Source organism: Magnolia sinica, chromosome 1 (genome assembly GCF_029962835.1).
Source record: "Magnolia sinica isolate HGM2019 chromosome 1, MsV1, whole genome shotgun sequence".
NCBI classification, from domain to species: Eukaryota; Viridiplantae; Streptophyta; class Magnoliopsida; order Magnoliales; family Magnoliaceae; genus Magnolia; species Magnolia sinica.
This window is the reverse complement of record NC_080573.1, coordinates 23072017-23083900: the sequence shown is the minus strand read 5'-3', so window position 1 is coordinate 23083900 and position 11884 is coordinate 23072017. Positions and strand designations below refer to the sequence as shown.

At 40.7% G+C, this 11884-nt stretch overlaps 1 protein-coding gene across 4 annotated transcripts; it reads right to left on the bottom strand.

Annotated features, from left to right (window-relative positions):
- Window positions 1–253: 253 nt before the first annotated feature.
- Window positions 254–10411, bottom strand: LOC131243050 (KH domain-containing protein At4g18375-like). 4 transcript variants are annotated; one of them, XM_058242132.1, is made up of 8 exons: window positions 10301–10411; window positions 8707–9306; window positions 4784–5281; window positions 4447–4689; window positions 4107–4367; window positions 3490–3545; window positions 3295–3385; window positions 254–1502 (listed from the first exon to the last, which is right to left on the bottom strand). In XM_058242132.1, the coding sequence occupies exons 2-8, from the start codon at window positions 9283–9285 to the stop codon at window positions 1371–1373; spliced, it is 1860 nt and encodes a 619-aa protein (XP_058098115.1). In that variant the 5' UTR covers window positions 9286–9306; window positions 10301–10411; the 3' UTR covers window positions 254–1370. The 4 variants fall into 4 exon arrangements, with proteins under 4 accessions (XP_058098115.1, XP_058098123.1, XP_058098106.1 ...); XM_058242140.1 differs by having other exon boundaries at window positions 8707–9356; window positions 10301–10348; XM_058242123.1 differs by lacking the exon at window positions 10301–10411 and adding an exon at window positions 9858–10226.
- Between the last annotated feature and the right edge of the window lie 1473 nt (window positions 10412–11884).

The window sequence follows — 11884 nt, the reverse complement described above, 5'->3', positions numbered from 1 at the left end:
ATTGTTGGAAAATGAGGGAAATAGCGCAAGGGATATCGCTCAGTAAATTTTTGATTACCGTAGTGAGTTCAAGATTCAATGTAACTGGTGAAGCGAAAGGAAAGGTAACCTTTTGAGTATCAAGGACTAAAAGAGATTTGGGAAAGTAAAGAAGCCAGGAATTCCAAGTCCTGTGTTTTGCTTTCACCCAAATTTGTTTCCCTCCTATTCAGTGATTTATTATTATTATTATCAATAACTAGAACTTTATCAATGAAAAGAGGAAAGAAAATACAAGTAAATATCGATTAAGATGGTGGATAGTCGGTACTGATACATAGGGAAAGGTGCAACATTCACAATAGAATTGGCTCCCCATGACATACAACAAAGGATACAGACAACACCAAGGACCTTTTTCATCTTACTTATCCGGAACCTTCTTTTCCACAGCATCAACAAAGTGAAAACAACTAACAAACTAATTCGGTCAGGAGTATGGAAAGACTAGAGAAATGAGATGTGCATTCGGCACGGGAGTCACAGGTCACACATGTAAATGCGGTGCATGTATGCAAGAACAAGACTACTCATCAGGCAGGCCACACCATGTAGATGCCCTGGACCAAAAATCAGGCCAGTCTGCCCAAATGGTAGGCCACATAAATAGGCCAAATGCTTAAAAGCACATTTCTTTTATAAATGTTAGGCCCAATTGAAGAGAAGACCAGCCTAACTCTGGCGCAGACTAGGCATCTATATGGTGGGGCCTGCTGATAAGCAGCATGAATCTCATATACATCCCACTTCGCACAGTTAAGCAGCGATTCCCTGGAATGTGTACCACAGCGAGTTCATTTAGCAGGGTTTGAGAAAATACCACCCACCAAACCAACCAGCTTGCACGTGTATGCTGATGGATGGATCATAGTAATGACAAAGCTGACAGACGGGGATAGAGCTCTAAGAAAATAGAACATAAATATTGCAAGCTGCGAACAAGTCATGGTCATAAGAGCATAATTACCACCAAGAACATAATCACGAAACATGGCACAAACTGGAGATGCGATGAAGACCATGCCCCTCAGAGATTACGCAGGATAAAAGACCCAATAATGGGGAGAGATCCTACAATTTCTAAGACAACAGGAGATAAAAGAGTCATCAACATAGAGAGTAATCTCACAAAAATAAGTCAGCTGTGAATCCTTCACGATACGGAATTGGCTAAGGAAATTAGGAGAGTGCCAACTATTTCTAGGACCCTGTCCTTGCTCCTTTGGGTGCGAAGCCTAAGAAAGGAACCGAGGATAGGAAACCACGGAAGAAGGGAGTGCTGAAATGAAGTGAAGAGATCACTTTCCGCCATGTGGAAAGCATCCATGAAGTTAGGTGGCTAAGATGAATGCCTGAATTAAGTCTTCAGCCGAGCGCTTCTGCTCGGGCATGCCAGAGATCTGAGCAATGCGCTCTGAACGCGATGTTTTTGAGTCAACAATCTCCACAACTGCCCCAGAGATCTGCAAAACCAGCACATTGAAGTCCAAAGTGCATGAATTTAAAAGCAAAGGGCATCACATGAATAGAAAAAATCAGCATCAAGCTAATTATAGTCATTATTCAGAATTTCAAAGAAGCCAACTATTAAATTATACATCGACGAGCTACTAAAAGCTTATTGTGGAGGACATCCACTAAATCAAAATTGATGGAGAGCACTTTGTCCCTTTTATTTTTATTTTTACTTTTGGAAAGAAGTCTAGAAAAAAGAGTGCTAGAAGGCTCCAGCTGGGTAGGATCCTGCAAAATTAGTCCTAGTTTTCGGTCTTAATTTCAGTAGTCCCTCCACATCAGACGTGTCAAATAACACCTCTGCCAAGTTCCACTTTTACCTCACTTTACCTTCTTTAAAAGACATAACTAGGACTAAGTGGGGAAGCAGCCACTTTTATGCTGGCTTTTCTGACATGGATGAATGGGGCTGCCAAAATCGGGTTGAGCAATGACCTCAACTTCCAGGGATCCCCTATCTTAACAGAGCTAAGTAATTGTCCAGAAGATGCAGTAAACTGACAATAAAATCTGAGCCCATGATAGGAATTCACTTGATGTAAATGCCCTTGGGAAGTTGTAATTACATGTTGATGTTTTTCCTATTCTTTCTTTTTAAATGAATAAATGCCAAAGGTATCTGATGATAACAACACATAAATATGCCAGCTCTGCTAAGCTACTCACGCGAGTTGACATGTGTCCATGAGGCATGTGTGCAGGACAGGAACTGTTTTTCAGGTTGGCCCTAGTGCACATGCACTGTGGCAGAAACCAGGCCATTCCAACCATCATGCAGGCCACATATGTACATTAATGTGAGGGAGAGCTTCTCTTGCCAGATGGCAATTGTTCAATATATGACTAGCCCACCTAAAGACTGGAGACGTCTAATTTTCATGTGACAGCACATAAACAGAAGGGCCCTTCTGATGAAAAAAGCTCATATGTGGCACAAATCTCAGATTCACGTGTCCAAAGAGTAAGATTGGCACGCCTCAGATTGAGTTCTGTTCCTAAATGCTGAGAAATAATGAGGGTCCCAACAACAGCGCAAAAAAAAATTACGCAAGGCACTGACTTTGAGCATGGAGGATGATGAGGCTTTGCTCATCAAAAATGCAGTTGGCAGACATTTGCCGTGCGGGATTTTTTATTGAAAGATTTGTCGTGCAGGATTCGTTACATGTGGAGACATATATTGATGATCTAGACTGTTGATTTGATAGTCCCTACTATGGCTGGGGCTGACTTTTGTTGTGCAGGATTCCTTATATGTGAAGCCATATATAAACTGTACAAAATGTTATTTGACGAACCCCACAATGGCTAGGGATGACTAGAAAAGCATTCAGATTGGTAGATTAAAACCAGAAATATTGCAACAGTCCAGGTTCAACTACAATGAGTCCAAAAATCAAATGGTTGTAATCTTCTAATCAGGTAGATTCTCAGGGAATCCCCTATCCAAAGTGAGGCCCATCAGATCAATGGCCTTGATCACCAAGCTGTTGTCCAGACATGGTCTTACAGATCCTAGTGTCAGGAAACTGTGTGGAAACTTTTGTGTCAGCAAACAAGCTGGTAATCCTATAATTCCTTCAAGTATTATGCTTTAAAACTATAATTGTTGCACCTTTTATGAATGGTATAATGTTTGCACTGAATTGACTTGTTTTGGTACAGTTCACTGAATGGGACTGTTAAAAACACAAGCCCGTTACCTGATATAAAACAATAATAACCGGGAACAGAACATACCTTACGAATATTTCCTATGTTTGCTCCACCTTTACCCATCACTTTACCCACTGCATGGGCCGGGATGACAATCTCCAGGGTTGAAGGCAGTCTGTACAAATGAAATTATACAAAGAGCAGGCTCAGATAAAAATTAAAAAACCCAAATAAACAGCCCGAAGCAGAGGCAAAACTCTTAAGATATGAAATACAAACCCTCCATATGGCTTTGAAGAATATGAAGGAATAGATCCATAGCCGTTCTCCCCAACCTTCATTTAAAGAAAAAACAAAAGGAGATGAGTTACCTAAGCAGGGAAAGATGTTGCATTTTGAATGCACGATCCTTCATTTAAAGCAAAAAAGAAGAAGAAGAAGAAGAAGAAGAAGATATAAGTAACTGAGGGAAGACGCTGCATTTTGAATGCATGAAATGATTCAGCCCAAACCCAACTTTGATTCAAAGACATACAACTAATGCAGCAGTTTTTAATGTTGGATACTAAGACTTAAGGCAAGATTTAGCCTTTCAGTTCTAAAGTTTGATCAGACTGAGTAGATAAAAACTAGCTGACTATTAAAAAAATAAAATTAAAAAACAAAACCAAGCAAATAATTAGCTTCACTGATTTCCTTTTTATTTTTCCCAACAGAAGTTTGGATTCAATACTGTGACTGAATCCAACATGGCGTGCTTCACTGAATTTCAATCCAATCAGTGGGATTTTGAACATTGATAGTTCAACTAAAGACATAAAAAAAAAAAAAAAAAGAAAAAAAGAGAGCAAGTTCTAATGAATAAAAGGTTGTGAATACGGATGCATTTTATGTACCTGATAAGATCCATATCCATACAGGCTGCCAGTAGAAAGCATGCCCAAGCTGCTTCCAGTTTCAACCCTTTGATCATAACCCAAAGGAGCGACTGGGGGAACATTAGGCAAAACCGATGACACAGAACGACCCCCTGAGTACAGAGAATCGGTGGGAGGAGGAGCATTACGATAACCTTCCCTATCTTTCAGAACATCATCTCTGAGCCTCAAGACAATCTGAACAAGCGCATCTCTCACATTGCCAACCTCCCCAATGACCTGAATGAGCAAGAGAGAGCAACTTATGAAACTATTAAAAAAGAGCTACACAATAAAACCACAAGGTACTGAAACACACCTCAACAAGCTCATCATCGTCATTAGCACACTTCGGCTTTTCGCTTTTCGAGATACGAACATCGGCTCTCGTACTCTTACGCATCTCATTTATAATTGAACCACTTTTACCAATAAGACAACCAATAACCTTGGATGGAACAAGGAAACGGATGTTAACAGTGTCATTTTCATCATTGTCATTGATCTTTCCTTGTAGCAATAGAACAGCTTCAACCGCAGTGGATTTCAGATCATCCGTGGACTGCAAATAAATATTGCATGTGACCGTCATTATTGCCAAAGAGGGTGAGAAAGCTATACCAATAAGAAATGACAATAATGTTAATAGGACTAACCTCTGTAGAAGTAACGATAATAACACACTCATCACAATCACCTTTTGTATCCTGGACCTCAACCCGGGCACCACTTGCCTGCCTCACACTTTTTATGGAACTCCCTCCCTTGCCAATAACACGACCAATCTGGTCAGAAGGGCACAGCAGTCGTACCACTAACTCCTCAAAGCGAGATGAACCACCATATCCAGAGACAGCAGGAACAGTAGAGGGATACACAGGCCATGCACTCCCAGTATCAGAATATCCAGGAAACTCCGTTAAATGTGGGTTCGGTACAACTGGAGGCACAGATCTAGGAGGGGGAACAACAGCATCCGTACCAGGATAAAAGCCACCAGTCGGATAAATAGGGACATCGGATGGGATAATGATGCTTGGAGGAAGATCTGGCACAGTAGTGTCAAGAGAAATCTCTTCTTTAGGAGAGAACTTGAACATGATTGCAGATATAGAAAACAATGCTTTCTTCACAGCTCCAGCATCGCCAGTTATCTATTCGCAAAATTGACAATTCAGTTTAGAAATAATAAAAATGGAACATGCATAAAAATCATCACAACTGTTTCTTTAGTAGATATGGAACATCATCACAAGTTCACAACTGTTGTCAACGTGAAGATATCTTAAACGCATATGCAAGAGATCTATGATTGAAAGATAGGGTTTTAGAGCTCTGATTCAAGTAGTAATGAAATTAAAAATCAATTTTGAACTCCAATGGATTGTGTTTTTCCCGGCTTTGGAGAGCTCTAGTTTGTTTGGACTTTCCAGTGCCTAAGGATGTGATTTAAAACCTCATTTATTATTATTATTATTATTATTACTACTATACGTGGAGGTTTGCTTGCCAAAATTTCTGCATTTCAAAAGTTAAGATGGACATAATCGTATCTTCGGAAATCTGAGTGTGTCGTTGGCGCTCATGTTCTCTAAGATTCTGATCCTTTTTTGCAATTGGGCTCCGTAATGTGGTGGGAGGGTTTTGTGTGGAGTGGGGTGGGCTTTGTATTTTTTTGGTCAGTCTGTTTAGTTTGTCTGGTGGCTCTTGCTGCCTTCTTCAATAAATTCTCATCTTTCCAAAAAAAAAAAATAAGAATAAGAAAAAAAAAAAAGATGAACATTGTTGAGCAGATTGTGGCACCATTGACTATAATGGGTTTATTGTGCTCTCCTCCTTCCCTACTCTGTTCTCTTGAAAGATTTGCTATTTTCATTTGTATCAGCATCTGACAATAAACATCTGCGAAATTGTTTGTTTATGATAACCCCAGGCTTGGAGCTTAAGGCCAACCTAGATATAGAACAGACTGTATTACTAGAAAATCACTATTGGTAGTCATACCTTCAACAGGTTTTACAAATCTACACTGAGATGTGCAATATTGTGCATCGCCATATTATTCTATTGGCAGTTTGGCAGTTGAGATTTTGAGCTTGCTTGATAATGGAAAATTACAGTTAAGGTTTTCAATAACCAAGGATTCCATTAGCAGTACAACAAGTTGAAGGTACAACAGTACCTTTGCCTTTGGTAAATTATAAATTACCCAGCAACAAAGAATAGATTTTTTTTCACCTGCAGCAGCTACATTCCTCTTGTTCTTTTTTTTTTTTTTTTACTTCTTTGAAAGATGGTCCCAATTTTATTAAGGCAGAGCTGAAACCGAAAGCAAAACAATAGTGACAGTGAAGCCAAGGGCGAGAAGAAAAAGGAGTGACCCTCTTGTTAAATACAAAAGGCCAACTATAAGGCAGAGTGTTCTTATGAAAACTCTCTAATTTTTGTGAATATCAGTGTGGTTAAAGGAGAGTTGATGTCAAGTAGGCAGCTGGTTATCAAACTCGTGCCAAGCAATCATGAGACTTCCTGTTGCTAGCAAAACGGAATTCATTAAGCTGGACACCAAACAGCTGGGAAAAGGTTATGATAGTAATCAGTTGTGGAAGTATATGTAATTGTGTGTGCATGTGTATGTTTGTTAAGTACCCCAGCGGAGCACTGTAACATTTCCTTCAAAGTAATATATGTATGTGTGAGTCTGTTGGTCTTTTGACCAAGCAACATATAACACATTTTTCCCTAGCCGTGTCTCATCACTCTCCTCTCCATTCTCCAGATTTCTTCTTCTTTATTTTTCTACTTGGTATCAAGGCGTCCGATCCGGGACATGATTGCAACCTGCGGTAGTGGGGCCCACTGCTGATGTTGTCCGTACGCACGAATGACATCAACAGTGTATGGCCATGAAGTCTTTTTTACATAGATGTTTGGGATCTGGTGGATCAGGATTTTAGAGGAATAATGGTGATTTTTCCGCATTCTTTTTGAGGCATTTTTCATGGTGTTTCAGCAAAAATGAAGAAAAAATCGAAGAAAAAAAAAAATCCGGATTTTTGTCCTTATGTTGTGATGCTTTTCTGAAGGAGTTTTGAGCAAATTTTCTCCAAGGGATAGGTGCGATTGATCAAGAGCAATAACCAGGAACAAGATTCATGAAGTTTCATCGACGTTTGGGGGTACTATGTCTATGACATCTTTTGTGAGAGGTGAGTGTCGTAGGCTCTTATTTTGTGGGTTACTAGGTTTTGTTGCTAGATTTATTTTTTTTCATGATTTGATGTTGTGGGGCTGTAAAATGCCGTGTAAAATTGTGTTAATGGTGATTGCAATGTTGATACTCTCGTCATAGAGCTTAGAAGGTTCGGTGCACACAAGGTGTTCGACATTATGCTTCACTCAACCTTCGTAAGAGGTTTTTTTACTAATGGTGGATCATTCTTGCTCAGTTCATCTTCTATTCCTTTATCAGGCCTGTTTATGGTGTGTGTCTCTCTACCTTGTTGTTTGTTGTGAGTGTAGTTGCGCGTGAGGCACCCTCACTTTGTGTTGCACAAAGTCTCCACATGCTATTGTGTTTGTTCTCTCGAGTGTTGCACGTGATGCACAAAGTCTCCACATGCTATTGTGTTTGTTCTCTCGAGTGTTGCACAAGATGCACACTCGTGTTTGTGAGAGAATTTGCACGTGGATGTCAAGTTTGTGACTCAAATGTTTGTTGATTTTAGTTATAGCCCTGTACTTGAAGAGAAGATTCAATGGATGAAGGGAAATGTTTGTTGAGTTTAGTTATAGTCGTGTACTTGAAGAGAAGATTCAATGTTGTGTTTAAGGGAGAGCAATGAACCACGCTCATTATCTTCATTATCTTTGTATGTATTCCAAGCTATGCATAATCAACATACATGCTTTAGCTTGAGGGGGGATGTGGAAGTATATGTAATTGTGTGTGTGTGTGTATGTTTGTTACGTACCCCAGTGGAGCACTGTAACATTTCCTTCAAAGCTAAGCATGTATGTGTGCGTGTGTATGTTTGTTACGTATTCCAAGCTAAGCATGATCAACATACATGTTTTAGCTTGAGGGGGAATGTGGAAGTATATGTATATGTGTGTGTGCGCGCGCGTGTGTTGGTCTTTTGACCAAGCAACATATAACACATTTTTCCCTAACCGTCTCTCCTCTTCTCTCCTTTCTCTCCTCTCCCTTCCCCAAATTTCTTCTTTATTTTTCTACTTCAGCATGATCACATATTTAAATTCATGTTTAAATTCCATATTTCAGAATTCAAATCTTGCGACAAAATTTGAATTAATGGAAACCATTCATCTGCAACTTGAATTGGCCATAAACCATCTTATTTCCAACATCTGGAAAAGCCATAAATTGATCAAATTTGATGTTGTACACTAGAATGTTTATTTTTGGATATTTCTATTAATTTTCTATTTTCCTTAAGATTCTCAAAACGTTACATTACTGTCACACCATGAATTGATTTGACACAACCTCCTACAAAGTTTCAATACAAATAAACAATTCCATTTTCAAAACATCAGCAATATGCTTAAGACTTACCTGAACAAAGTTGTCAAAGGACATGGCACAAGCATGTGTAGGGTCACTGGGATCCTTAGGGGTAACCTTGATATTCGTTCTCGTCTTGGTCCTCAGTTTCTTGATAGTGCTTCCGGATTTGCCGATCACATTCGCCACTTGGCTACTCGGGACGAGCATGTGGGCCTCCTCTTTATGCTTCTTGTCGGATTCCTCAACAACAGCCACTGCATTAGCTATAGCAGAATGCACTCTGAGAAGAGCATCTTGAGCAGCGCAAACAGGTTTGCTATCATCCTCATCAACTTCATTATCATCCTTGTCCTTGACATAACAATATATCAAAATAACCCTCTCATCTGCTCCTGGGAATGGATCGACGACCTTGATCCTTGCACGTGTCTCTTGCCTTAGCGAATTTATCACCTTACCACCCTTCCCAATCACGCTTCCGATGATGCCACCTGGGCAAAGAATGCGATAGACAACCAATTCGCCATCACCGGAGCCTTCCTTGTTGTTAACTCTTCTCTTCTGGTATTTCTCATCGTTCTCATTATTATCCCTATGGTGGCGGGAACGCTTGCCAGTCTCACCCATTATGATAGAATGGATAGCGTCCTGAATATACCAAGCCGAGAATTACAAAGGAATCAAAGTCCACAATGTGTCTGAAACAGAAATACCATTTGATGTTTTCAGTCAATACACTGTGATGGAATTTAGTGTGGATTGGAATGAAATAGGCGTAGGCAACGAAATGAAGAGCTTTATATGCAGCACGTGCTAAGCTGGCACGTGTGAAATCTGGGATGTACAAGAGTTGGGCTGCACCTGCAGACAACCTGGCATGAAATCAGGCGGGTATACCCACCAGGCAGGGTACACGTGTATGTAGAGGGCGGACCATTGGCATGTTCTTCTAAAATACACATTGGTTTCGTAGAGAGGTACCCCACCTGCCTGAAAAGTTGGGCCATCTGATTTCCGCTCCAGGTCATCTGCCCAGTGAAGTCCCCTTCAGGCACGGCTCATATGACCTACATGTGGGGAACATATCGCAAACACCTTGATACGAGAACCCAAAAAAGCAAAGAATCCACACCAAAAGGGAACGAAAATGAGATTTAAAACGCGTTCTTTACTACTAAAATCCTAAATAGATGGCCCGCCCAATCTGATTTGTGTACCATGCCAGACTAATTGTGTGGCCCAGCTGATGGATGGACAGAACGTTGCACTTTGGCACCTGTGGGATGACTGTGGGTGCGAGACCGCAAGTAGTATGCCATGGTAGATTGCGGAAGATATAAAAGTAACGGTTTTTCGAGGGAAATTCCAAGAGAAAACCCTAAAATATTAGAACTTTAATAGAGAAGAGAGAGAGAGAGAGAGAGAGATCATACAAAATCATTAGAAAAGAAGCATAGCATCAAGAGAAAAAGAAAACCCCAAACCAAACACTAACCCTAGAAAACTCCAAACAAAAATGAGTGTGGAGAAGCAAAAAGACAGAGAGGAAAACCCTAACCCTCGAAAGCTCCAAGGAAATATGAGAGAGAGAGAGAGAGAGAGAGAGAGAGAGAGAGAGGAAAAACCCTAAAAACAAGCGCACCTGAGAGAGAAGAGGAGCAAAACCCTAACCAGACGGCTTCCGACTAAAACCGCTTCGATGGTAAGGAGGTGCATTTTAAAATGCCCGAGGACGTACGGCATCCTCAACTCCAGGCTTTGCATGCTATACTCGAGTTTTCGTTTCGTGACAAGTGGGGCTCATGGTTCGGTAATCCATACCATTGGTACGTTGAGTCCCGCCGTGGATGGATGGACTATTTCTCAAGAATTATATTGATAGGATAATCCTATCCTTTCATTTTTGTGTCCCACAAATAAACGATTAAGAGTATAATAATAAGATGACCCACGTTACACTGAAAAGAATAGGGATAATGGGGCTTTTGGGGTATGGTATATCCGTACATCAAGTCGAACCGTGTCAAGCTTGGTACTGCTCGACTCGAGCCTGACTAGCCAGCCCAGCTCAGTTTGAATAACAGCTCGGGCCAGTTTAAGCAGAGCGGGCCAAGATTAATCTTGTTTGGCATTTTCACAAATACATACAATGCACTTTCAATTTCTTATTGCATGTAAAACAATAGCACTTATTTATAAGTATTTCATCAAACACCTTATATGCAACATCAAAATCAGCAAAAAAAATAGTATTTGTTTCGTATACATACTTTCCTTGTTAGTAACTGAAACTTTGTTGAGTCATTTCATCAAACACTTGGTGAGCAACATCAATATCAAAGTAACCCAGTCACTGAACTAGTTAGATCCGAGTAGAGTCAAGCTCAGGCAAGTTCAAACTCTGTTTAAAATTTGTTCAAGCTCAAAAAATCAGCTCAGCCCAGCTCGAACTCGGTTTCAAACTAAGTCAAGTCAAGCTTTTTCGAGTTGAGTCGAGCAAGCTAACCAAGCTAACTCGGTTCGTGTACAGCCGTTATCTGAAGTGAGGACACAGCGGATCAATGGTCTGGATCATAGAAACATGGGCCCACTGTCAGTACTGAAAGCCTTTGTAAAGGCTGAGGTCTGGTTATCAATTTAGGAATGTCACAAGCTGGCCTGGGTTTGGTTCTGGCCGGGCCCAGTGGGCCAGCCTCATTCAAAATTTAACTGTTGTTATTGCCTGGGCCAGAGCTATTAATACCTCTACTCATCATATAATTCATCTGAGGATTCATTATATACAAGTGGGCCAATATGGCTGAGTGATCTATGCCGTTGATGTGGTGGGGTCAAACATGAATGAGCTATCAGCGGAAAATATATCTAATACGTTGAAATGCATCAGTGCTTCACCGAAAGGGGCTACAGATTTTATAGACCGACCTTAGGTCCATGAAATTTGGTACGTTAGCATTCCCAGTGGCCTCACAGTATCAACGATCAGGACCGCTAAACCAGACACTTGCACAAACAGAAAACAAGCATGCTTGTAGATTGTCAATGGGCTACACCCATCTCAGGACCGGATTTGAACTTTTTGGGCAAGCTCTGTGGCTCCGCCCTATTCTAATTTTGATTTTGTTTGCCCCAACCCAGTCCATTGACAATCTTTAGTAGGGCAGACCGGGCTAGGGTCAGGCTGGGGTTGCCCTTAACCCAACTGTCCTCTACAGCCTAGTCTTGC